The sequence below is a fragment of the Cucurbita pepo genome, chromosome 18 (assembly GCF_057944985.1).
Source record: "Cucurbita pepo subsp. pepo isolate OVF chromosome 18, ASM5794498v1, whole genome shotgun sequence".
Lineage (NCBI taxonomy): Eukaryota > Viridiplantae > Streptophyta > Magnoliopsida > Cucurbitales > Cucurbitaceae > Cucurbita > Cucurbita pepo.
In genome coordinates, this window is record NC_141815.1 from 8,702,834 (window position 1) to 8,728,436 (window position 25,603).

The window sequence follows — 25,603 nt, forward strand, 5'->3', positions numbered from 1 at the left end:
TTAGATCCAAATGAAACTAACTCGGTTTGTCTTTAAAAAGTAAAGGCACAAACTCGATCCAAGTTCAAGTTCAGTGACCTTAAGACATTGTTTTAGTCTGAATTGAATTAGGTTGACACGACTCCTAATGGCCAAGCCATTAGCTCATTAAATCAAAATTTGGGTCAAGATCGTCAGACTTGAACTAACCTATTGGATTAAATTATTGACTCGTTTGATACAGTTATTTTAATTTATTATTTAATTTCTTAACTTTTTAACACGTAAAATTCACAGAAGTTTACGAATAATTATATATATATATATTATTTAGGTTGACTGAGTGGTAAGATATTAGATAAGTCCAAGAACAACTTTGTCCAATCCAATAAATAAACGAACCAAATTAGTCAAACTTTGACTTTAAACCGAGCTAAAATTGAGTGTACGCTAACTTAGGGTAACCTTTAGACTTTAGGGAAGGCTAATATGCAGCCATTTTTTCGTTAGTGATTTGGTCAGAAATTACTGTCAGAATGTAACCAAAGTTGGTGATATTCCAATATTTTTTCTCTCTTCTAGAAACTCCTACCCCTCCAATATATTATCATCAACCCCATTCTATGATTTGGATAATACACCCACAATCCTGACCGTCCGATGTGCGTACTTTTAAGAAAACAGCAGATTTGCAAGATGATCAGGATCCTTGCTTCTATCCAAAGTTGACCTTTCCGATCTTATGTGGGTCCCACGTTTCAAGTTGTTGAGATGTGGTCGTGTGTACAGGCTTTCTTGACTTCAATTATATATATATATATATATATATATAAAATAATTACATTTTCCATTTTAATATAAAATAAATATAAAATATATATTTTCTTCGATTGTTGTACATACGAATAAAACTTTTAGCCAATATTTCTCTTTGTATTTTCTCTCTCATGTTCTTTGTGTTCATCTTGATCGAGTGTGTGCATTGTTGAGCGATTCTAACAACACTTCGTATTTCAATTTCATTTCTTCAAAATTCTCGATTTACTTAAAAAATTTAATGGGTAATTTTCATTTAATATATTTTCTTTTTGTTAAGAGTTAATAAATTCAATAATATTTAATAAAATAAAATATAATATAATATTCAACTTAATTTCTAAAAATTCAAAAAATTTAACGGACGTGAAAAGGGAGCTACTAACAAAGTCAAGTGAAAGTGCAGTGATGCATGCAGCTGAGGCATCCTAACAGACCGGTAGACTTGAACCTTGTTCCTACATGACCCGATCAATTCGATTTGGAATACAATCATAAAGTTGAAAGTACCATAGATTCCTAGAGGCATACCGTTAGAAAAGCTTCCTTGACCAATTGGGTAGATCAAGAAAACAGAGTAGCAGCTGCAAATGGAGCTGAATATGCAACAGCAATCCAAGAACGCATGCCCAGACGGAAATTAAGTTCCCACTCTCGACCCATGTAACATGCTACACCAAGTAAGGAGTGGTCCCGTTTATTTCATCCTTTTGAATTAAAATTTAAAATAAAAGTCTGTTTGACCGAACAGAAAAAAGGGTTACAAAAATGATGGGCTGGTCGCCTTGTGGTTGATTAATACATTTCACATGAAAAAAAAAAAAAAAATCTAATTGGAGGGTAGTTTCGTCAAATCAAATGAGGGGAGTAGGTGCGTGGGGACCACGCGTCGAACTATTGCCCCCAGCTATAAACTAAGTCAATGGACATTTTTGTCATTTACTATTACAACCTTGTCAATCAGGCTCATTCCTCGCTTTTATTTTTCTTAATAAAAATTCATGTATTAATTTGAAATAATGCTTTTAATGTAAATAAGGACTATATTATATAAAGTTGGGGATAAGCTTTAAAAGTGGTATTGTGACAATAATAATGGCTTTTGGGCTATCTTAGTTCGTCATCATTGCAAATATTATTCTTTATTAATGGTGGATTGCATTTTCCATTCGCTTTTTGGGAATATATATAATAATATTTTTTTAAAAAAAACTCTCCACAATAGTATGATATTGCAGACTTCAAGCATAAACTCTCATGGTTTTGTTTTGGGCTTCCCCAAATGTCTCATACCAATGGAGAGAGTATTATTTGATTATAAACCTATGATCATTTTCTAAATTAACCGATGTGGGACTTTCATCATGCAATAGAAACAACCTAAAATCTGAAGCCTACTACTAAATACGCTAAACGCTTAGAATAGATTTATTAATTATAATAATAATAATAAGATAAGAATAGTATTTATGGGTCTACACGAGTTGGATTGAGTTTTGATTGGGTTAGATTACAACTCTATATTGTCAGGGGATTGAGTTGACCCAATAGAAAAATGTCAACTCTCGAATTGGACCCAAATTTTAAATTTTTAAAAAATTCAACTCAACCCAACTTTTACAATTTTTTATATGGACACCGTTAATAATATTTATAAACTATTATCGACGAAACTTTAGAAACACAAAAATATATTAATTTTTTTTTTATATAATTTTGCACATTATTTAATGTAAACAACGCAAGAGTTATTAAAATAATTTATAAAAAAAAAAATAACATTTATTGGTCTAAAATATATAATTTAGTATTTAAATAAATATTTAATTGATGGGGATTGGTCAATATATTGTGATGAAAAAAAAAATAATATCGCAACTACTTCAACCCTCTCTTCGTGGATTTTCACGAAACAAGGGAAGTTTTTCAAATATTTGAAAATTTAACACGTTATTATTATTCTTTTTTGACCTTAAATTTTAATAATATTATTATCTTAGAAACCCTTGCAATTTTTTTTTATTAAAATATTATAAAACATTTACATATTGTCGTCGTATTTACTTATTTATTATTACTTTTTTCAACTTTTTAGTCAACGTTTATTTTATTTTAATCTTTAAATTTTTAAATTTTTTTATTGTATTATTATTTTTATCTAACATCCAATATGTCTATATTGTCTCGAATCTACCGTTCATTTATAAATAATAAAATAAAAATATTATCCAATCTTAAATTTTAAATATTTTAAAAATTTAGAGACTAAAATATAATAAAATTTAAGATTATAAAATCTATCTGTATCCATGTAATGTCATACGTTAGTTGGGAGGAGAACAAAATACCCTTTATAATAAGGGTGTGGAAACCTTCCCCTACCACACGGGTTTTAAACCGGGAAGCCTAAATTCATGATAAGCTACTAGAAGAGAGCTATTTTGCATTTCAGCCCTCGAGCATTCAATTATCTTTTCTTCTCTTTCACCGGCGAGCGGTGAGTTTCCCGTTTCTTTAGGTACCTCTTAAATTTCGAGCTTGTAAACCAGAGGTTAGAATAGAATTTCAGTCGAGTTGCCATATTTATTTGGAAACCTATCTGATGTCCTTTTGAAAGGAAACCGAACCGTATCATATCAAGCCCACAAGAATGAACGTTTCTCTTTTGGCGCAAACTTATTAAAATAAAAAGAAAGAAAAAAAAAGTACAAAAATTGGAACGTGAAATATGAAAATTCCATTTTTGAAAAATAAAAAAGTGACCGAAAAGCGTTTTTTGGATCGTATGAATATTCTTTTGAGTTTGGATACCAAAGTTGAGTCAAAAGTGATTAGGAAAGAAAATAGAAATGAGTGGATAAAAAGGTAAATGGATGGCATATTTAGGAAGCTTCTTAATAAAATAAAATAAAATAAAATAAAATAAAATAAAAACGCCAATTATTTAATTTAATATTAGAGATAAAATAAAAACGTGGGTCAAATCTTTTGTGTTGTATATTTAATTAAGCACTTAATATAAAAACAACATAAAATATATTTCGGAGTAATTAATAAAATTTGTTCAAAAGTGGTTTATTTAAAAAAAAAATATTCTTAATTTTATTTAAATAAAATCGCTAGTATTAAATTAATACTTTTAACTTATTATTTTTTATTATACGCTTTAATTTTATATCTAATAGATAATTTATTTTAAAATTTTAAAATTTTAAAATTTTTTAAAGACGGGTTAGATACAAAATAAAAAATTTAAAAAGATATCGAATAAATTAAAAGTTTAATATTTAAGTATATTAATTAGGTATAATGTGGGGGTTCTAATAATTGGGCTTTGGGCTTTGGGCATGGACCTTTTAATGGGCTGATCACCTTAGCCCGGCCCAAAGTTCAAATTTACCCACCTCGACCGAAGAAGATTTCCCGTTTATACGAAAAATAGGAAAGAAAGAAATATTTTACGGGCACGGGAGGTCTCGCTTAATACAAATATATTTTCAACACACGCGTGTATATATATATATATATAATATTAAAAATATATTATATGTTTGCTTTATCAAATATATTTTAATAAAAATTATATTGAATAGAGACTTCTACGTCTTCGTGACTCAAATAGGGAGAGCCATCCAACAACGACCATACTCCTACAAAAATATGTGTCATTTTTTAACCGGGGAACATGAACTTCTAAATCCTCACTGTTCATATAGGTAGACTCGTTCGACAAGGACCACACTTCTAAACCACTTAAAACTCATTTGAAACCAAAAGGCCAAGAAGAGGCTCGTATGACATCGATTACACTCGAATCGTTTATATTATGCTCGTTTGAAGTTAGAAGGCCTAGACGGGACCACAACGTAGGTGAAAAATGTTCGAATCAACTCAAAAACCAATATAAATATGGTTCTCTTTTAGAAATATGTATTTTCTTAAATAGTTTTTTTTTGTAAAGTGTAAAATTATATTTTTACGTTAAAAAAACAACATTAAATTTTCATAAATTTTTTGTCCATCTCTATCTCGTGTTCTTCTCTTTCTCCTCTCTCTCCTTCCCGTGTTTTTTCTTCGGTTACCTTTTATATTTGGGTTGGATTGAGTTATCGGGTTATTTAAAAAAATTTAACTTATTCACAACGCATGAACGAACGAACCATGAACGAACACGAACACGAACGAACCAAAAGAAATATCAACTCACTAACGAACCAGTATTTTTAATTTTTTTAAAAATTCAACTCAACCCAAACTAATAAACAGTCAAGGTTAATCCGACTCTCGTTTCATATATTATAAATAAATTAGTTTTTTTTTTTTTATAAAAATAATTAAAAAAAAATGAAAATGCAAACCCTAGATATTTTCACACAAAAATCTTTATTCCAAAAAAGAAATAGACATAACGTTCACGTTTATTTATCGTCAAAAATCCCAAAAATCGGAAGGAGAATATCGTAAAATATGTCCACACTCAACATGAAAACAATTCGTCCACGTCATCAAGCTCGCCAGCTTGAAACAGACTCTTGGGGACCAACCAACGCTCTAACACGTGGCATGACATTATTGGTAGATTCTTCACCAGTAGCTCACGCCTTTGACGCATTTACCCCTTCTCAATTATTTATGTCTTTAATTAGTTTTTTTTTTTTTAACTAAAAATAATAATTAAATAATTTTCAAATTTATTCCATATAGACCTTGCTTGTCCCAAACATATTTTATTCCCCTTAGAATTAGTTTTAATTTTGTAGTATTTATAGTTATATTTACTTCTAATTTAATTATTATAGTTTTAAAATTTTCAATTAAATCTCTATTTTTTATATCTAAAATATAGATTACTTTAAAAAAAAAAAATTAAATTACAATTCTAAAATATAGATGTTTTTCAATTTATTTTATTTTTATTTAATTTCATAATCATTTTTTATTATTTATTCTCTAATTACTTTTTTAAAAAAATTTGGTTATTTAAAAAATAATTTTTAAAAATATATAGTCATAATTAAATGTTTGAAAATAATTAAATATTCTATAAACTAATATTTTTTTTGAATAAATAACTATTTATGATATAATAATGATTTAAAATTTACCGTCGAAACAATTAAATTGGTCTTAAAAAATGTCATAATTGGACCAAATTCAATCCACGAACACTTCTAATATTTAGGTTTAGAATAAAATGAAATAATTTAAATATTAAAAATAAAACATGAATTATGCTCTGAATTTTATTTATTTAATTTTTAAAAAAATTGGAATGTAATAATAAAAATAATAAAATATATATGAAAAGCTTTGAGATTTCCGATCACATTTCCACTGTATAAATATCCGATTGGGTTTGGTCTTCTTTCCCAACTCTCTGGAGAGAAGAAGAGTGAGAGCAAGAATCTGCAACAGCGATGGCTTCACGTCTGTTCTTCGTTTCCTCTGTTCTTCTACTGCTCTCCTGTGCTGTTTCCGGATCCGTCTTCGATGATTTGAATCCAATTCAGATGGTCTCTGACCGTCTTCGTGAGTTGGAGTTGGAGGTCGTTCGAGTCATCGGCCAAGCTCCTCACGCTCTCCGATTTGCTCGATTCGCTCACAGGTTCGTCCGATTGTATCCGTGATTGATTGATTATCGTTTCGCTTTCTTTACTCTCGCTATCTGGTTGTTTTGGTGGATTTTTTTGTACTGAGGAGATTGTAGTGGATTGTTTCAGGTATGGGAAGAGCTACGAGACGGCGGAGGAGATGAAACTCCGATTCGGAGTTTTCTTGGAGAGTTTGGAACTGATAAAATCGACTAATAGAAAAGGCCTTTCTTACAAGCTTGGTGTTAATCGTAAGTTATATGATTGACTTCTGATTTTAAGTAGTTCGCTTGATTTGTACGCTTATGAGAACTTTTCTATTTGTTCTGTGAAAAATTAGATGATCGTTTGCACTTTTGATTTGGATGACTATCTGATTCTACTGATTAATCAAGTCATCGAGAAGAATCTCGATTTGCATAACTAGTTTAGGAAGGCAAAAAAAAAAAAAAAAAAAAAAAAAAGATGATGCTGAGTGCTTGTATTCCCAATCGTTGCAGAATTTGCGGATTGGACGTGGGAGGAGTTCAAGAAATACAGGCTAGGAGCTCCTCAAGAGTGCTCTGCTACCACAAAGGGCAGCCACAAACTTACTGATGTTGTTCTTCCTGAATCGGTACATCCTTACATATACTCTCGACAACTTGAATCCAAAGTGTTAACAGTAGTAGAATTCTGACTCAAAGGTTTGAACATTAGTCTGACTGATCTATACCGTGTTAAAAACATCAATATAATTAAATTTACCAGAATCTTTGAGCTTTTGAAGTCTTTTTTTTTTTTTTTTGTGATTTATTAACATGATGGAAGAGCATGAAGTCCTGTATCCTATATTGTTATTCTCTTCATCTGAGGGCACAAAAGAGGGGCAAATCTTTATATACAAGTTTATTATATATACAAATTTCCCATTCTTTGTAAATTAGAGGAACACTCTAATTTCACGTCATACAAATTTCCCTTTTGTCGAATTATGAGATACTATGAAACACTCTAATTTCACGTCATACAATTGATCATATGAAACTGTGATCATTCAAACAAATTTGTGATGTCAAGACTTTGTTAACAACCTGTCTACGCCCTTTATGCAGAAAGACTGGAGAAAAAATGGCATAGTCAGCCCTGTTAAAGATCAAGGCCAATGTGGTTCTTGCTGGACATTCAGGTTAGCTTTATCTTCTAGGAATAAGGTTGCTCAATGCTACTCAGTAATTATGCATACAATTTATTTTTTCTTGCTTTTGCAGTACTACTGGAGCGCTAGAAGCGGCCTATGCACAAGCATTTGGAAAGGGAATCTCCCTGTCCGAGCAGCAGCTGGTGGATTGTGCAGGTGCTTTTAACAACTTCGGCTGCAATGGTGGACTGCCTTCCCAAGCTTTTGAGTACATCAAGTACAATGGTGGCCTTGAAACTGAAGAAGCATATCCTTACACTGGAAAAGACGGCAAATGCGAATTCGTAGCCGGGAATGCTGCAGTACAAGTCATTGATTCTGTGAACATCACTCAAGTAAGAGCCAAGGACCAATTCCTTTAACCCCCGGCTGTGATGAAGCATCCAAATCTGTTTCACGATCATTTTCTAATTGTTGGGGTGATATGCAGGGCGCTGAAGATGAATTGAAGGAAGCAGTTGGTCTTGTTCGACCAGTAAGCGTAGCGTTTGAGGTGGCTAGCGATTTTCGCTTGTATACAAAGGGAGTTTACACCAGTGAATTATGCGGCAATACTCCTCAGGTTGACATGAATTAATTTGTTGGCTCTGTGAAAATGTCTGACATGAATGTTCATCATCTTCAGCCTGCAGTGGCATGGTAACATGATAAGATAATGTCTGATAGTTTCTGGTTTTACTGGCAGGATGTAAACCACGCCGTGCTTGCGGTCGGTTATGGGGTCGAAGATGGTGTCCCATACTGGCTTATAAAGAACTCCTGGGGAGACAAATGGGGTGAACATGGCTACTTCAAGATGGAGCTGGGCAAGAACATGTGTGGTAAGTTTTCTTCCTACACTACTGAGTACAAAATTTGTTCAATTGGAATAATATAATAGTCAGATATAGATCTGTAATAGTACAAGTTAGTTCAAACCCTCTGCTAATAGATATTGTCTTCTTTGGCCTATTACGTATGGCCGTTAGCCTTATGGTTTTAAAATACGTTTACCATGGTGAGAGTCTAGTCCTATTCCAACTAGTGCCTGGCTCTGATACCATATGTGACAGCCCAAGCCCACCGCTAGCAGAAATAGTATCAAACTAAGACACCGGGCGGTGTGCCAGCAAGGACGTTGGCCCCCCAGAAAGAGTGGAACTTGAGATCCCACGATGGTTGGAGAGGAGAACGAGCATATAAAGATGTGGAAACCTCTCCCTAAGAGACGCTTTTTAAAATCTTGAGGGGAAGTCCATAAGAGAAAGTCCAAGCAGAACAATATGTATTTAGCTGTCAGCTTGGACGGATACAAATTCATTTCTCTCTTTAAGCTCAACAAGTATAAAACTATCATCGAAGTGTTCTTCATGGCTTCCTACTGATAAAGATGGTTGAGGTTTCAGGTATTGCAACTTGTGCTTCATACCCCATTGTTGCATAGAGTGCGGAAATGGCAAAGCTTGTGGCAGGGAAAGCAAGGTAGTGCGGTATTAAGGTACGGCTATGGTGGGCAGGACGTGCAAGTTAAAGCTTCCAATTCTTGTAGTTTATATCATTAAATGCAGACTGTAAAGTGATGTTGTTGTTGTTGTAAATTTGCATAGCCAGAGATGGTGGGACAAGTTTGATCTTTGTGTACCATTCTCTAGATATTAGAACCTTCCAATAAAATTATAATTATAATTAAATTATTTTCGGTATTTAGGGTATGAGATTGCAATGGACTTTGGTTTGGGAGCATTGGATTGGAGCTATTGGTATGAATAGTCTTTTTTTTTTTTTTTTTTTTTTTTTTTTTTTTTTTTTTTTTTTTTGAAATAAATAGTTTCAATTATTCTAGATCAATTAGTTCCATCCTAATTGAGAAAAAAAGATATTTATTTTTTTGTTGGTACAAGTTTAGTTTTTGAAATATTTTTGTATTAGGGGTGTACATAAGTAGGTTGGGTTGAGAGTATGAGTAGGATTGGTAACCCAACCTTAAAAATTTCATAACCGCGTCAAGTTGGTTGTGTCGCAGACGATTGAACATGCACTTGCAGGCGGTGTGTGTGATCGAACAAGCTTGAATTCCGCACGAGCGATGGTTCGATTGGTGAAGACAAACCTTGCTTAAGGTCTGACAAAGCCACGAGGTGAAAACCTTGTTTAAGTTCTGACAAAGCCACAAAGCTAGGTGAAAAATATATATGGGGATTACGGGCCTTAATTCCCCTCAAGGCTGGTCATGAGCGTGTTAAGATCACGATGTCGGGGCTTAATTCTCCTTTAAAGACATCACTAAGAGATGGGGGTGAAAAATATATATGGGTTTAATTCCGGGCTCCCCTAACATGGTAAAAAATGGGGGTGAAAAATATATACAGGGTTTAATTCCCTTTAAGGCTCCCTAAGGCGACGTGTCAAGATCAGGATGTCACATGGGTGAAAAATATATATGGGGTGTAATTCCCTTTTAAGGCTCCCTAAGGCGACGTGTCAAAATCAGGATGTCACACAGTAAGAAATGGGGGTGAAAAATATATATGCGTCAAGATCACGTAGGATGTCACACGGTAAAAAATGGGGTGAAAAATATATATGGGTCAAGATCACGTTGCCGCACGTTAAAAATGGGGTGAAAAATATATATGGGGCTTAATTCCCCTAAGCTGGTTGAGCGCATCAAGATCACGAGCTCGACCGTTAATTTTCAGGTTGGGTTGATAAAAATTAATTTTTATTTATCTACGCTTCATAATTATTCGATATAATCTTATATAAAATATATTAAAATATCATAAACACAAAAATCAATTTATAATCATTAAAAAAAATCTTCATAAAAAATGGTAACACGTTAAACGGTTTTATTCATCTATAATAATTCATAATTATTCGATATAATTTTAGATAAAAAATATTAAAGATTAAAAAGTTTTATTAATAATTTTAATTAAACGTTTTATTTTAAATCAGATGGCACAAATTCAATATAATATTATTTAAAAATATCATAAATCAAATGGTCTCTAAATTCAACCATCTCTCATTTTGGTTTTTAAATATTTTAAAATTCTAAATTTTTCTCTAATAAATTAAAACTTCTAAATTAGACCATTTTCCATAACAAGGATTTGTTTAGTGCAAAATTGAATTTTAGATTGAATTTATTTATTCAAATATATTAATAGAGAAATAATTTAATACCACTTTAATTTTTTTTTTTAATAAAATTTAACCATTATTGATTATTATCGCTAATTACCTAAAAACAATAGAACCATTTCAATTAATCATTATTTGAAATATTTTTAGTAGTATTTAAATAATTAAATTCGAAGAAAAATAATAATTTTATTTATTTATTTATTTAAATTAAGTTAAAGCGATTATATATAATTAAGTTATGGAATTCAAAAAAAAAAAAAAAAAAAAAAATGTTATTACTCATCATTCAAAACTCGTATGCTGAAATTAGTTGCAGAAGAATCAGTCTCTCTCTCTCCGGAGAAATCACCGATCGTCGGAATTGGAAAAGCCTAACTGACGGTTTCGAAAGCCTTCAGCACCGCAATTCAGCCTCCAAATTCTTGTTTCATCTCCGTTTAATCCTCTACATTCCAAACATGGCAGCGGAGAGGCACGCCTCTTCGCGCGCAACATCATCTGAAGACAACGCGATGTAAGATTTTACACATATTTCATATGTTTGATTCCATTCATTCTGTTTGTTTCAAGTGTCCGATTGTTTGATTTCTTTGTTTTTGGAATTTTCAATTCTAGTTATTCCTCTGTAATCTTCGTGATTTCAGTACGAATCCGACTGTCGAATGTTGAATTCACTTGCTTATATGTTTCGTACTGTCTATCCTGCTTGGTTGTTGATAGTTCCTTCGTTGGAATACTACAGGTTTCTTGATATACTGCATGAGGCCCCGTTATTTGGTCATCGGAAGCCTGCAAGAACAGTTGGGAGCATAATTTATTGTTTCGTTTTGGCAAGTATACTCTCCATCTAAAATGAACCATAATCCAATTGTAATGCTAGTTAGGCAAACTTTGATAGTTCTTGAATTGGCTGGCTTACTGTATAACTTTGTTTCGAAAGGTTGAAACTATTGAACTTCTCCCCAAATTTAGGTAGGATATGCTGCTCTGGCTATTGGAGCGCCATGGATTTTTCGTCCTATAATGCACTTGGTTGAACCATTGCTCTGCAGTTGCGATGTTGTTCTCTTGATGCTCACAGGTATTCTAATAACGTCCAGAGTTATGCTTATTGTGATAAATTAGACCAACTACTTTCTGACCAGCAAGGTACTGGAGAATTTTATTTTCTGCTATTCGTGTAGCCAGTGTACTTTTTGTCATTGCAGGATTAGAAATTCAATTCAGTTCATTCTTAGGAATCAAGCTATTGAAATCGATCATTTAAGCACATCTTTAATCGTCTTGACATATCAAAAGGTTTTGATGAATAATTCAACCAAGAGGTATGATTATGAAATGATCTTTATACTTTTTTAGAAGTTGAACCACTGTTTATTATTTCAGGTATATTTCAGCAATATCTAGTATACCAAGTCCAGAAAATTCGATTGCAGGTACTTATATGTAGTTGGACTTAGTTTCTAAATAGTTTCTAAGTGAAAGGATTTTTTTGCTTCCTCTTTCCCTTGCAAGTTTGAAGAGGTTGAAGATCTTAGAGACTAAAGTTGCAATATGAACTAAAAGTATTGGTTAATGGTGATGAAAAGAAAACGTTTTCATGAGCCATGACTCTTTGTTTTCTTTTGACAGGATCTGTTCTATAGGTTGTACAACTTTGTCCTTGAGTTCTAGATTTTTCTGCAAATGAATTCTGTCATGAAATGAATTCACAAATCAATTTTTTTTTTTTTTTTTTTCAGTCTGGTGCTTGCATTTCATGTTCTGTAGTTTACAATGCAATTAAACGGATTATGTTCCTTTTTTATCTGTAGGGTTATTATAGCTTTAGCCAGAAGTTAAAGCATATTGTTCGTCTACCTTTTGCAGTTACTGCATATGGTATGTTAGATAGTTGTGCTGACTCAGTCTATAAATCTTCACACTTTAGTTGTGTTGCTATATGCCAGTTGGCAATGAAGCATTTTTACCCTTTTCTGCAATTGTGGCCCAATTTTAAATAATTGTTCACTATCAGGAACTGCTGCCCTTTTACTTGTCATGGTATGGGAACCTCAGATCAGTGCACTCTCGATCCCCATAATTTTAAGGTAGTGAGCTTATACAACATGTGAATGCCGAGTCTAATAGTTTCTCCAATTAACTATTTTTGCTTTGTTTCATTCTTCCCTAGTTCCCTTCATCTTCAGCATCCAGTAGTGATCTCTTCTTACTAAGATTATTTTTCTGATCACCTAAAGACGTTCTAGTTATATTTTCTGTATTTTATTACATCCATGGAAGTTCCATTGTTATCATATTCTGACTGTAATTGTCAAATGTCCTACCATAATGTCCCCCTTTTGTTGATTGCATTAGGAACTATAGATACCAAATGTGCATATCATTTTATTCCTTATTTTCATTTTGTTGCATATGGATAGTATCGTTAAAAGCTTCCTCCTTGATGTGCATGCTTAATCCATATCCTCATGTTTACCTAGTTGTACATTACTAACATAATATGGTGTTTGATGCACCTTTTATATCTGCAGGATGATTATGTTAATTGAAGCGGTATGTGCTGGATCATTTATGATTATATATATCAGTAAGTTTTTTTGTATTAATGGGATGGGGTCTCTTCAGGTGTCAATTGATACCAATAGTGCTTTAGTTTATTGATTTGGATTGATTTGTTCTTTTAAATATTGGACTCTGTTGTTGAATTATTTATTATGTTTTACTCAATTACTTGCCCGTATGTTCTTTTTATTGTGATTCTAGAAACTGCTGTTTTGTAATCGGTAGGGTAGCATGGCATTGGATATAATGGCTGACGGTATTGTTTTTCTCACCAGTCTTCCAGTTGACTGAAGCATAACTGATTCCTAAAGCTTTTCTGAATCGCATATCTCCAGTCTTTAAATAGTATTTCATTGTATTTATTCATCTTTTTATTATGTGCCCCCAAAACATTTGGATTAATATTGTCATGCGTGCAATGCAGGTTATGTTCAAAAGTACAATTCATTAAATTCTCAGCCTGATGTTTTGAAGTCATTGTATTCTCCACTTCAGCAATCAAGTTCTTTGGAAGATCTAAGGTCAAATTATTAAGCTTATCATAATACGCTGCTCTTTAGTTTGTAGCTAGAGGCTAGGTGGTCACTGCGTCTAAGAATTTTTTTTTGTTCAAATATATTTTCACAATATTTATTTGATTTTCATCCAATTAATATAAAACTGATATCTACAACTTTTCCACACTTTTTTTTTTTTAATAATCTTGGTAATAGAACAGCACTTCTCCATCTGTTCGTTTGTCTTTCTTTTTCCTAAGAGAGAACTCTAATCCAAAAAAATATCACCGAGTTAGGCAATTACAAAAGTCTGATTAAGAAGCATTAAACCTCACAACCTCTCCTACCTCCTCCAAAGACTTCTCCATCCCTCAAATTCTACCATTTCTCTCAAGCCACCCTCCCCACATAATAGCACAAAGGGAAGCTTTGCCTCAAGACTTTTCTTTTATCTTGAAGGGGAGAATTCAACAGGACCTCCATCAAAGAACGACACGCACCACAGTGACACCAAACAACCTGAAAAACTGGCTCCGAAGAGAATGAGTAAATTGGCAACCCCCCACAAAAGATGATCCAAATCCTCCTCCTACTGACAACAAAAGACACGCCATTCTGGACATAAAATAAATGTGGAATTTCGTTGAATAGGATCTTTGATGTTCACTCAAACATCTAAAATTGCATGTGATTACACTAGGAGATTCGGTTTTTGATGTTCATGAACCATTTGATGGCAAGCCAAAGAGTTCTGTATAAGTTTACTGTTTGAGTGACTAAACTTTAGTTCTGCCTAGATCTTTTCATATGCTGCTAAAGATTGGTTGAATTTCAATATCCGAATCTCCTAGTGTAATCACATGCAGTGTTTCTCTCCTATAAAAATAGTGGTGCCTTCAGATGGACACATTGTTTTATTCGCACGATTTAAGATTTAAGAATTCTTTGGTGTAACAGGTATCATGATGTTGGTCGACTTTCTGATCAGCAAATGGCTTTGTTGCAATATCAGCGAGAGAACCTTCATTTTCTGAATGAGGAGGTATATAATAACCTTATCACATACTTGGTTTGGCACACAGCAGCTTTACTTAGTCATGCTCTTTTCTCAATTCCTATTGGAATGAGCTAAATCACCTTCGTTCTTGTTCATCTCAGATTCTTCGGTTGCAAGAGTGTTTGAGTAAATATGAACGGTCCAGTGATGGAAGCACGCCTCAGGTGATCATATTAATTTGATGTACGGTGTTCTTTTAGATTTTATATGTATAACCAAAGTTTGTACTGATTTTTAGATTTTATTCATGCGTGTGAGCTTAAAAGCACAGACACATCGGATACATCACTTTCTTAAAAAAAGCATGACGGGGACTTTTGGGAACATCTTTATTTATAGAATATATTTGTATACATTGACATATTTAGTACTTCATAATACATAAAACGTGTATACTAAACATAAAATATAAAATATACTTTAGGCTAGAAGACTCTTCTGGGAGTGAAGTAATAATTTAGTTTTTGAACTTTCAAATTTGTAACAATTTAGTATTTATTGGAAAAATCTCGTCAAAATGGAGTGTCAATTTTTTGTTACAGAAGGATATAGTCGTTTATAAAGATATTTGGTACACAGTAAGATGGACATACTTAAAAAAACCTCATAAATCTTAACAATATTTTTTTTCAAAGCTCTAAATTGTTACTTCAATGAAAGTGTGTATTTTTATCGAGTCAAGTCAATTAACAATATTTGAAGAGTTTGAAATAGATATAGAAGGATTTGGTTGGCTCTCGCTTGAGGAAGAAGTTGTCATCTCTTAGCTTAAGATTGATCAATATATAAGGATTGGAATATGTTATATATATTTATATATTTTGCATGCTTTACTTTTTAGGGTTGGGTTTTAATTTTTTCAAGAGCGGTGTTCAAATTGTGTATAGTTCTGTCCGAAATTAGAAGTATATTCAATAGTAGACTCCGAAATTAGAGTATATGAACATGAAAATTCTCTCTCGTGATAGATAGTCAAAGATGAAGGAATAGGTCAAGGAGTGTAATATGAATGAAAATGGCTGTAGTTACAGTGACTCCTTTTCAGGTTGATCTTGCCCATATGCTAGCTGCTCGTGATCAGGAATTGAGGACACTTTCAGCTGAGGTATGTCTTACATACGTACTGCTTGTATGTTTTGATTGGATTTTTAATAACATCCAACTTATGTGCATCTCAGTTAATGTCACAAGATGTTGGTCCCTACTTATATTAGTTAATATCGTAGGAAAGCCACCACAATGATGTGAATTCATGTTTTCAATTTTTTTTTGTTTTGGTTTTACTGTGTGGATATGCTTTTATGACGTTGAGATATCTTGTCAGGTTATTTTTTTTTTTTTTCAACAAGGAAATCAAGCTTTCATTGTGAAAAATGAAAAAACCATACAAGTGCATAAAAAAAAACCAAGCCAACAAAAGGGAATCCCTTAAAATAGCCTAGATAATGTACTGTAGTCCAACACTGACTCCAAAACTTCGTCACACGACGTTTCTACTTCTCTAAAAATTCTATTGTTTTTCTCGAGCACGCGTCTTAAAAAAAAAAAAAAAAAAAAAAAAGCAAGCGTGCTATGAAATTTTTCCCTTCTCTTGAAAAACTGTACTTAGGAGTACCTCCTCAATCATAGCCCATCAGTCACAATTCCACACCAAACATAACAACCCCACAACAAAGAATACGAGTCCTCTGACGCGTACCAAGGATACCCCATTGCAGGAGCAACACTAAGGAAGAATGCCTTTGAAAATGGTCCATAGTGTTGACTTTCTCATGTAAAACTTGCCACACAAAAAAAATTACCTTAGGAGGAATTTTAAGCTTCCAAATCGAGGAGAAAGCAGAGGCGGTTTGTCTGTAACAGGAAAGGGATAGACAACAAACGAGAGAAAGAATTGCAAGAGAAGAATCTCCTAGAAGAATTCAGGGTCCAAAACCTGAAGTCTCATCTCCCTTGGAACAAATGCTGATTGTGGAGAATATAGCCCATTGCTAGTAAATATTATACTATTTGGGCTTTCTCTTTCAGGTTTCCCCTCAAAGTTTTTAAAACTCTTTTGCTAGGGAGAGGCTTCCACACCCTTATAAAGAATGTTTTGTTCTCCTCCCCAACCGATGTGAGATTTCACAATCTACTCCCCTTTGAGGCCCAGCGTCCTCACTGACACTCGTTCCTCTCTCCAATCGATGTGGGATCTCACAATCCACCCTCCTTTGAGGTCCAGCGTCCTCACTGGCACTTGTACCCCTCTCCAATCGATGTCCGTTCCCCTCTCCAATCAATGTAGGATCTTACAATAAAGGGAGACCCATCATAGCTAATGCCTCTCTATTGGAAAGATGGCACTTGAAGCCCGATATCTTGTCAGCTCATGAAATCACCTTGATGCACATGCAATCAAAACTTCCATAACAATATGAATTATATGTTGCAGATGAATCAGGTGACATCAGAACTTAGGCTTGCTCGATCTGTGATAGCCGAGAGGGATACCGAGATTCAGAAATTACTCACCACCAACAAGCAGGTAAGTTTTAACTTTATCCAATCCAACGTCCTCACACATCTGATCGTCAACTTTTCTTTGACATTGACTATCCCTGAATAGTATGTAGAAGAAAATGAAAGACTGAGAGCTATTCTAGGAGAATGGAGTACACGGGCTGCAAAGGTATCACTGCTTATTCTTATCTTCAAATGAAATGGAAGCACTCCGACTCTTTCACTAAAATTATGACCTTTTATCGTTGCGTGATAAAGCTCGAGAGGGCGCTTGAAGCCGAGCGTATATCAAATCTTGAATTGCAAAAGAGGATTGCAACACTAAAAAAGCTATCACATGCATCTGAAACATCAGAGCAGCAGGGGAGTTGAGTTGATGCCTGTAGTAAACCATACATAAAGCATCATCAGTTTAATCTCAAGGTTGGAACGGAAGTGCCGCCCTCAGCATAGGCTACATTTATATTCTCTTGAATATGAGCAGCCGCAGATGAGACCCGTTTTCTCTCGTGCATTCTGGCCTCCAGTATCGACCAAATACCGGCAGTAGCTGTGTAAACAAATGAAGGTTCGTTTCTTTTTTTCCTTTTTGATCTTGGGACTAAAATTTGAATTTCTTTGATTGTACATCTACTTTTTTTCTTTTGAGGTTCTCTTTTCTTTTAATGCATTTTGATTTTAGTGCACTTCGGAGGGAGATGATAATACACTCCTAAATGACACCAAAAATTTCATTAGGGGCCTCATCTTTGAGGCATGGTGCATTTAGGTCTCTGAAGTCGACACACACTCATAGTTGTCTGTTTTCTTGCGTACTAGCACAATGAGAACCAACATTTGCGATTCTCATATGATAGAGGGGTTGAAGTACACATAAATGGTCGTCAATTTTTATCAAAATATGCATTAGCTCTTGGTTTGATTACCATCCCGTTAAGGACAGGTTTTTTTTATCTCCACGGCTGAGTTTTACCAATTCTAGTATCTTGGGAAGGGGTCATTTCTTGGATTTCGCCTTTTCTTTGACTGACCTTTTAACTAATTAGATGATGGATTTTACTTCTCCCTTCAGACTCAACCTTTTTCTAATTAATTAGGGGACGAATTTCACCTCTCCTTCGACTCGACCTTTTTCCAACTAATTAATTGATCTATTTCTCCCATGATTTGATATAAGAACTAAAATGCTTTAAATAATGAAAATAAATAAATTTTATTAATAGATGGTGAAAAACATTCCAAATAATGAAAATAGATGGCATTAATTTCTTGAGAATTTAGTAGGAAAGCAATTAAAACTTCTCTCTTGATATTTTTACTTAAATTTTTAATATATATTTTAAATATTATAGTGAGTAAGTTCATCATTATTAATTTATAATCGTCTAATAAAAAACAAAATTGAATGTTATTAAAAACTAACCAAAGTTTATTCTTTTACTTTATTAATAATGAACTCTAAAATTGATAATTTGTATTTAATGATTTAGTTTATCATACATATCACAAGTCTCACCTCCGAAAAAGAATCAACTTAATAATTGTTTTTAGATCAATATATATATTTTTTTAAAAGAATAAATTTAATAATTAATTTTTAGATCAATATTTTAAATATACCATAATATAAGTTTTTTTTTTTTTTTTTTTTTTTTTTTTTTTTTTTTTTTTTTTTTTTGTTGACATTTTTAGATATTTTGCTAGCTTGCGAACAACTTTACTAATTTTATATTTACTAGGGAATACCTATTCTAGCTCTAACCAATTAATTGCACAAATTCTATAATATTTAAGTGTTAAAAAAAATTATTAGATATAAATACTTAATAGTAGCACGTCATGTATCGAACTCATTTTTAAATATTTATCCCTCATAATTACTGGACGTACTTGATACTAACTAGTGTTATATAATTCTCAAAAAAAGATTTATTTTACAAATAAAGTTATATTATTATTGAATCTCAATCATTACTAAACAATAAAAAATATAAGCATAGTTTAAAAAAATATTTAGAAATTTAGAAATAATTGATATTAAGTCATTTAATTTTAAAATTTGAATTTATTCCATAATTTAATTTCTATTTCATGTTTAAGATTTAAAATTATCCTATTTAATCCTTAATATTTAAATTTGATTTAAACAATTGACTCTTTTTTTTTTTTTTTTTTTTTTCTGGTGAAAATTGATATATATATATATATTAGAATATTTGAGTGTTATATTTATTTGGATAAGTTTGGAAAATTGTGAAAGCCCTTTAATATTAATATCTCAACTATACTTACCATATAATTGTTTTTGGACATTTTTCAAACATTCCCAATAAAACTCCAACTTACTTAAAATGGCATTAAATGTCACCATACTTTACCATTAAAATCATATTCCCAATTCACAACAAAACAAAATTCCATATTTTCATGTCTCTTTTAATTTATATGTCCATATTTCCATATTCATTTATTATCTTTTTGTGGCTAATTATATGAATTTGCTTTTTTAACATTCCTATCAAATTAATTTTAAAAATTAGTCTCATTCATACGTGATCTTAGTTCATTCATGTACCTTTCCTTCACTCGGACACCGTTTTTGCCTTTCTTCATAACCACTTCGATCGATATGTGTATAAAAAACTGGGTCGTTACAATTTGGTTCGTGTCATTAAGCCAAGGTGGCATAGGTAATAACTTCGATGTAATCTCAGTTCATTCATGTACCCCTCATTCACTCGTTTTTCGCCTTTGTTCATTACAATTTGGTTCGTAAAAATTGAATTTTTTAATCTATGATCGATTTTAGAATAATATATATGTTTTATCTTCTGGGTCGTTTTTTGATTTACGAGATAATTAAGTTTTGAGTCGGAATCGATATAAATGGTAAGGTTATTAATCATTAAATTGTTTTATAAGAATGTAGAAATACAAAGGCAAACATGAACTCAAAATTGAGCTTAAATGGTTGGCGATTTAAATGGCTTCCTCTCCTTCTTCTTCTTCTTCTCTTTCAATTTCATTGTGTTCTTCCACGTTTGTTTCTCAACAAGAATTCAACTTATTCCACAAAATTGACAGACAACTCTACACCATATTAGTCATTAACATAGGCCGAGACCCCATGGAAGCTCTCCAAATCATGGCCTTTTGGCTTTGGCTCGAACGTGTCGGTTTTCGATACGTCGTTTATCGAATGCTCCAATTGCCCGTCCTCCTCATCAACGAGCTCGCCGACGAAGCCCTCACCGCCCTCACCTGCATCGTCTCCGACAACCCACCGCCCTCCTCCGACGACTACAACAATAGCATCCCTCTCACTCAAAATTTCATGAAGAAAGAAATCTCTCTCCAGTTCCTCTACGCCAACCGTCAAACCGCTATTGAAGGAATAGCTAAAATCCGTAACGAGGTTTGTTTTAGAGCCATGAGAGATATCATGCTCAATGCCATTAGTCACCCGAAAATCCCCTCCTCCGTCTCCGTCCCGCTCCCGCCACCACCACCACCGCTTTCCTTTAGATCGTTTGATATCATGATGGATGAAGGAGATCAAGTGTGTTCGACATAATTTATTTATTTATTTTTAATAATTTATAAAAAAATGTCTAAATAACGATTTAATGTATTGCTCGTGTTCTTCGTTAAGGTACCGCCAGAAGAACGAGCGATGTTCGTAACGTTTTCAAAGGGTTATCCCGTGCAAGAATGGGAAGTTCGAGATTTTTTCACTATAAACTACGGTGATTGCATAGAACATTTTCAAATGCAGGAAGTAGAGCCGAACGAACAATCATTATTTGCTCGTATAGTTTTCAGATCCGCTTCAACGATCGGCTTGATCTTAAGAGGACAGCCAAGAATGAAGTTTACTATCAATGGGAAACATATATGGGCTCGAAAGTTCATTCCAAAGCATCCGCCGTCGCCACAGCCGCCCGCGACGACGGCAGCTGTGGCAGCAGTTCAGCTACAGTCTCCACCGTTTTACCCTTAACAATGGAAGAAGGGCGGCGGCAGCGGCGGCGGAGGAGACGGCGGCGGCGGAGATGCTGTTTTGAATTGTATTTTCAAATATGGAAAGTGATCAGGATTAACCTCCTATTTGTCTTATTTGAAAAAAAGTTAGAAATAAAATAATATTTTCACGGAAATTGTTTATTGATAACTTTTATGTATTTTAAAAAATATTCTTGCCTTATATTGCTCTATTTATTATTATTATTATTATTATTATTTAATATATAATTATTTGATTATATATATAATAGAATAAAAATTTTATTTTATTTTATTTTTCTCTAAATTCAAATTGATTTATGTTTCCTTAAATATTTTTAAGGTTAAAATTTTAAAATAATATAAATATTTTAAAGATATTAAGATATTAATTTTAAATATAAAATATAGTTGAAAAAAGAATAAATTTTAAAAAATTTAGTTTAAACTTTTATAATATTTGTTTTATAATATTTTAACCCTTAATTTAGGATTAAAAATCTCTTTAGGAGTTAATTTTTTTTGTCATTAATTTTGGTTTAAAAAAAATAGTAATTTTAGAAATTTTATTTAGTTGTGAAATTTGACTAAAATTTTTTTTTAAAAATTATATAACGTTAAAAAAAATTATCGGTAATAAAATAGGAAGGAAACGAACATAAATTCAAATTGTTATCAAACGAGATCTTAGTCTTTCGGTTTCTCTATTGCATTAGTGTTCTCGTTAAATTTTGAATCAGTGTTTAGGTATTCAAAAGTAACGGGTTTTCTAACTTCTCCTATCGTTGATCTAAGTGAATTGTTAGTGTTTGTGTAGGAAGGTTGTCCACGCTGCTAAGGGATTCTCGAGTTAATTCACATTAAAGAACGTTTTTAGAGATTTTTTTTTAAAGACGTCCAAAGTCTCCAAAACAAAGGGTACGTTCCCGGTGTCATCGACGCCTAAACAAGAAATGCATAACATTGATTGTTGACATGTTGGATAATTAGCATACTGAAATTGAGCTCTAATCAGCGTTTGGTTTTGCTGTATTAAACATTAATTTTCGATTAAAATGTCGGAATTATCATTCATACTTAAAGGAAGACTTGTTTGGAACGACTCTTGAACTCTTGGACTCCCATCGACTAAGTCTGTGGACTTCAAGCGGTTACTAAAGAAATCTTGAACCCAGTAGAGAACGTCTCCTCCATCTCTTTCGTTCGCTCAGAAAAGATTAAAAATTCGTAGACAATCTTAAAACCTATTTATAAATAGTATTCGATCACGTTAACACGAGTTATTTCAAGATATTTCTTACAAAAGCTCTCAAGTACCCCGACACAGGGTGACTCCACATTAAACATACTTAAACTTTTGAGTTTTTATGATCGAGCTACCGAAAAGGAAGATGCACCTTATTAATATAAGTAAGCATTTTTTAACCATCATGTTCAATGAGATCACTCTCTTTGGATGCAGTCTCGGTTTATTCATAAACTCATTCTTTACTCAAACGTTACAAAACGTCATTATCAATTTTAAAAAAAGAAATTAATGAAAAAGTTGAAAATGAATTAATACAATTATTAGTTTAGAGTAGGGGTGTACATCAAACCCGGCAATCCGATAACCCGGACCAACCCAACCCGAACTATAAGGTTGGGTTGAGTTGGGTTCATTTTTCTGAACCCGAACTGACTCGGTTCGGTTTCGGGTTCATGGGATAAAACCCTCGGGTTGACAATTCGACAACCCAACCCGAACCCAACTTTTTTTAAAAAAATAATTTTTTTTTAACAATTCGACGACCCAACCCGAACTATGTACACCCTTAGGTTTAAATTTATACCCTCAAAAAAAAAAAAAAAAAAAAAAAATTATTTTTTTAAAAAAGAAATTGATTTAAAACTTTAAAAAAGTTTTAATTCTAACAATTGTGGAGGGGATAGTCCTCGAACTTTGAATCAATCACAAAAAAATTTCTAATCCTGAAAGTACAAAAACCCCTGAAATTTCTCATCCACCATATCTGAACCAGAACTCAAGAATTAGCCCCTAAATTCTCTCACGGTCCATTTGGTTCGAGCTTTTGCGTCTCGGTACACTTCTTCTATAAGCGCTGAATTACCATTTTATGTTCATCTCAAGGCGCCCAATTCTGTTTTACGTTCAAAATCAAAGCATTTTTCTGGGTTTGATGCATGATTTCTCCGAGTTCAAGGGTTAAAATGGTTCGAGTTTCGTTGATTTATGTTTATTTTGCAGTACCGATTGCTTCGCTATGGATTCCGGATCAAGTGGCGAGGAACCTACTTCTTGGGAAGATCTTTGCAGTATCAATTTGATGCCCTCGGAATTGTTTTTGAAGTTTCGTAAAGAGTTGCGCGGCTTTCGAGTCGGTATAAATTTGGAGGTACGTTCATAAACTATGGATTCTTGCAATTTTGTTTACTGCTAATTATGGCTTTGGAGGATATAGTTCTTAGCCTAAGTGCTACTTATGATAGGAATTGACAATTATCAATATCAGGCATGTTAATTTGTAGTTTGGAGAGGCTTCGAGATAACTTAGACGCCTAGTGTCACAACCTAACTATGAAGAGAGTAGGATGTGGATTCTGTATAGTGTGTTAGATGATGCACTGTCCTTCTTGGTTGCGTGAGCGTGTGAAGGTCATGACGTTGCACGGTTGAAAAAGTGGGACCGTGAGACCTAGGATGAACTTAGAGAGTTCCAATTTCCTTAGTAAAGCAAAAGAAAAATTAAAGAAGTAACTAATGAGTTCAGTGCTGCTGACTGATACCATGTTGAATTTGTAAGGGCTTGCTTGTCTTCACATCTTGTAGTTTTCTGAGGCTAAGGTGTGTGTGTACTGTGTAATATCATGCTTGGAACGCACATGTTTGAAAGTGACGTCGTTGCTAACAAGTAAAGGCGTGTCGACATTTAACCAAGGGGTTGGTTTTGGAGTCGAGTGACGTTATTGAGGGATAAATATTAGTTTTTTGTAAGTTTAACCATTGCAAGGGGGAGATTGTCGACATTTAAGATGATAATTCTTGTCTTATCTACTGAGCTATGTACGTGTGATTAGATAAAGTTTCAAGTTGTATTGTAAGTAAAGGTGCGTCGAGATTTAACCAAGGGGTTGGTTGGTTTTGGAGCCGAGTGACGTTATTGAGTGATAAATATTAGTTTTTTGTAAGTTCAACCATTGCACGGGTGGAGGGTCGTCAACCTTTAAGATGATAATTGTTTTGTGGCTCTCGGGACATCCTCGCAAGAGAGGATCATTGGTTAACTAGGTCTATGAAAGAATAGATTGTATTGTACGAAAGAGAGTATTACGCTCCTGATTTTCGCCTTCTTTGAAGCTCTTATTAGCACGGTTCGGGTCAGTTTGTGTACTCTTAGATTGAATGAATTTGGATTTACTGTGTGGCTCAGTTCTATAATGCTCCATGTAATGAATATGAAGCCAAGCTTGTGGTGAAGCCATTATATCCCGAGCAGCGATGGAAGTTTATCTATGAGCCAATCCGTCAAGATATACGTCTTCTATCCAAGAAGATTCCTGTTACCAGATTTCTAAATCTTCAGGTACAAACCTTCTAACCAACAGATTTTATATCATCACCCTATACTGTGGATGACATCCAATTGTGTCTTACGAGCACAGGTCGGTATCGGACATAATTTTCAGATGCACGCTACAGGTTGGAAATGGAAGCTAACGACATGTTTGGGTGGAGACGGTGTATCTCGCATACGGAACAAGTCATCGATTAGCCCATTCCGGGGATTGGATTTTCGCTTCGGATGGAGGGCAGATTACGTGCTTCCTGAAATTACAGGGTAGGGAAATATTCATCATCTATGGTTTTTATAGAAATTGTGGGGCGGTGTCTGTAATAGTGACGTTGTGTTCGACAGGTCTCTAGGCACCGGCGAAGCGTTGTTTAACATGAACTCGGGAAAGCTGGAAGCGTCACTGGATAGAATTGAGGCCATTGTCACTCACAGTGATGAAGGTTGTGATGGATAATACAACCCAAGAATCTGTGAGCTCCAACATCACTCATTGTGAACTTAGAAAGGATGGCAAAATTGTTCTGTCATTAACCCTCTTCAATATGCTTTTACAAGTAGCTTTAGATTTGGAGCTCTCTCTCTCCCTCTCTCTCTCTCTCTCCCTCTCTCCAATTTTGTTTTTTTAGTTCACTTTATTTGTACATTTGAAAATCAATCAAGGCTGGAAATTTTGTTGGCCTTTCAAAGGAGATTTGATTTCATTTTTT

The 25,603-nt window shown here is 33.4% G+C and overlaps 4 protein-coding genes across 4 annotated transcripts; all 4 read left to right on the forward strand.

The window, feature by feature from the left end:
* The first annotated feature begins 6,126 nt into the window (after positions 1–6,126).
* LOC111780306 (thiol protease aleurain-like) lies at positions 6,127–9,239 on the forward strand. The gene is made up of 8 exons (XM_023660677.2): positions 6,127–6,400; positions 6,516–6,637; positions 6,887–7,002; positions 7,481–7,554; positions 7,637–7,901; positions 7,997–8,128; positions 8,252–8,387; positions 8,952–9,239. The coding sequence occupies exons 1-8, from the start codon at positions 6,213–6,215 to the stop codon at positions 8,987–8,989; spliced, it is 1,071 nt and encodes a 356-aa protein (XP_023516445.1). The 5' UTR covers positions 6,127–6,212; the 3' UTR covers positions 8,990–9,239.
* A 1,709-nt stretch (positions 9,240–10,948) lies between these two features.
* LOC111780659 (protein FIP1) lies at positions 10,949–18,005 on the forward strand. The gene is made up of 14 exons (XM_087119746.1): positions 10,949–11,212; positions 11,441–11,532; positions 11,675–11,779; positions 12,085–12,134; positions 12,513–12,579; positions 12,716–12,788; positions 13,233–13,288; positions 13,688–13,784; positions 14,718–14,802; positions 14,919–14,981; positions 15,863–15,922; positions 17,252–17,344; positions 17,426–17,488; positions 17,578–18,005. The coding sequence occupies exons 1-14, from the start codon at positions 10,968–10,970 to the stop codon at positions 17,689–17,691; spliced, it is 1,263 nt and encodes a 420-aa protein (XP_086975872.1). The 5' UTR covers positions 10,949–10,967; the 3' UTR covers positions 17,692–18,005.
* Positions 18,006–20,253: 2,248 nt separating this feature from the next.
* LOC111780404 (uncharacterized) lies at positions 20,254–21,483 on the forward strand. The gene is made up of 2 exons (XM_023660787.2): positions 20,254–20,878; positions 20,972–21,483. The coding sequence occupies exons 1-2, from the start codon at positions 20,303–20,305 to the stop codon at positions 21,317–21,319; spliced, it is 924 nt and encodes a 307-aa protein (XP_023516555.2). The 5' UTR covers positions 20,254–20,302; the 3' UTR covers positions 21,320–21,483.
* Positions 21,484–23,258: 1,775 nt separating this feature from the next.
* Positions 23,259–25,585, forward strand: ORG4 (OBP3-responsive protein 4 (ORG4)). Its single transcript, XM_023659801.2, has 5 exons — positions 23,259–23,403; positions 23,570–23,717; positions 24,753–24,905; positions 24,985–25,160; positions 25,239–25,585. The coding sequence occupies exons 2-5, from the start codon at positions 23,586–23,588 to the stop codon at positions 25,348–25,350; spliced, it is 573 nt and encodes a 190-aa protein (XP_023515569.1). The 5' UTR covers positions 23,259–23,403; positions 23,570–23,585; the 3' UTR covers positions 25,351–25,585.
* The last annotated feature ends 18 nt before the right edge of the window (positions 25,586–25,603 follow it).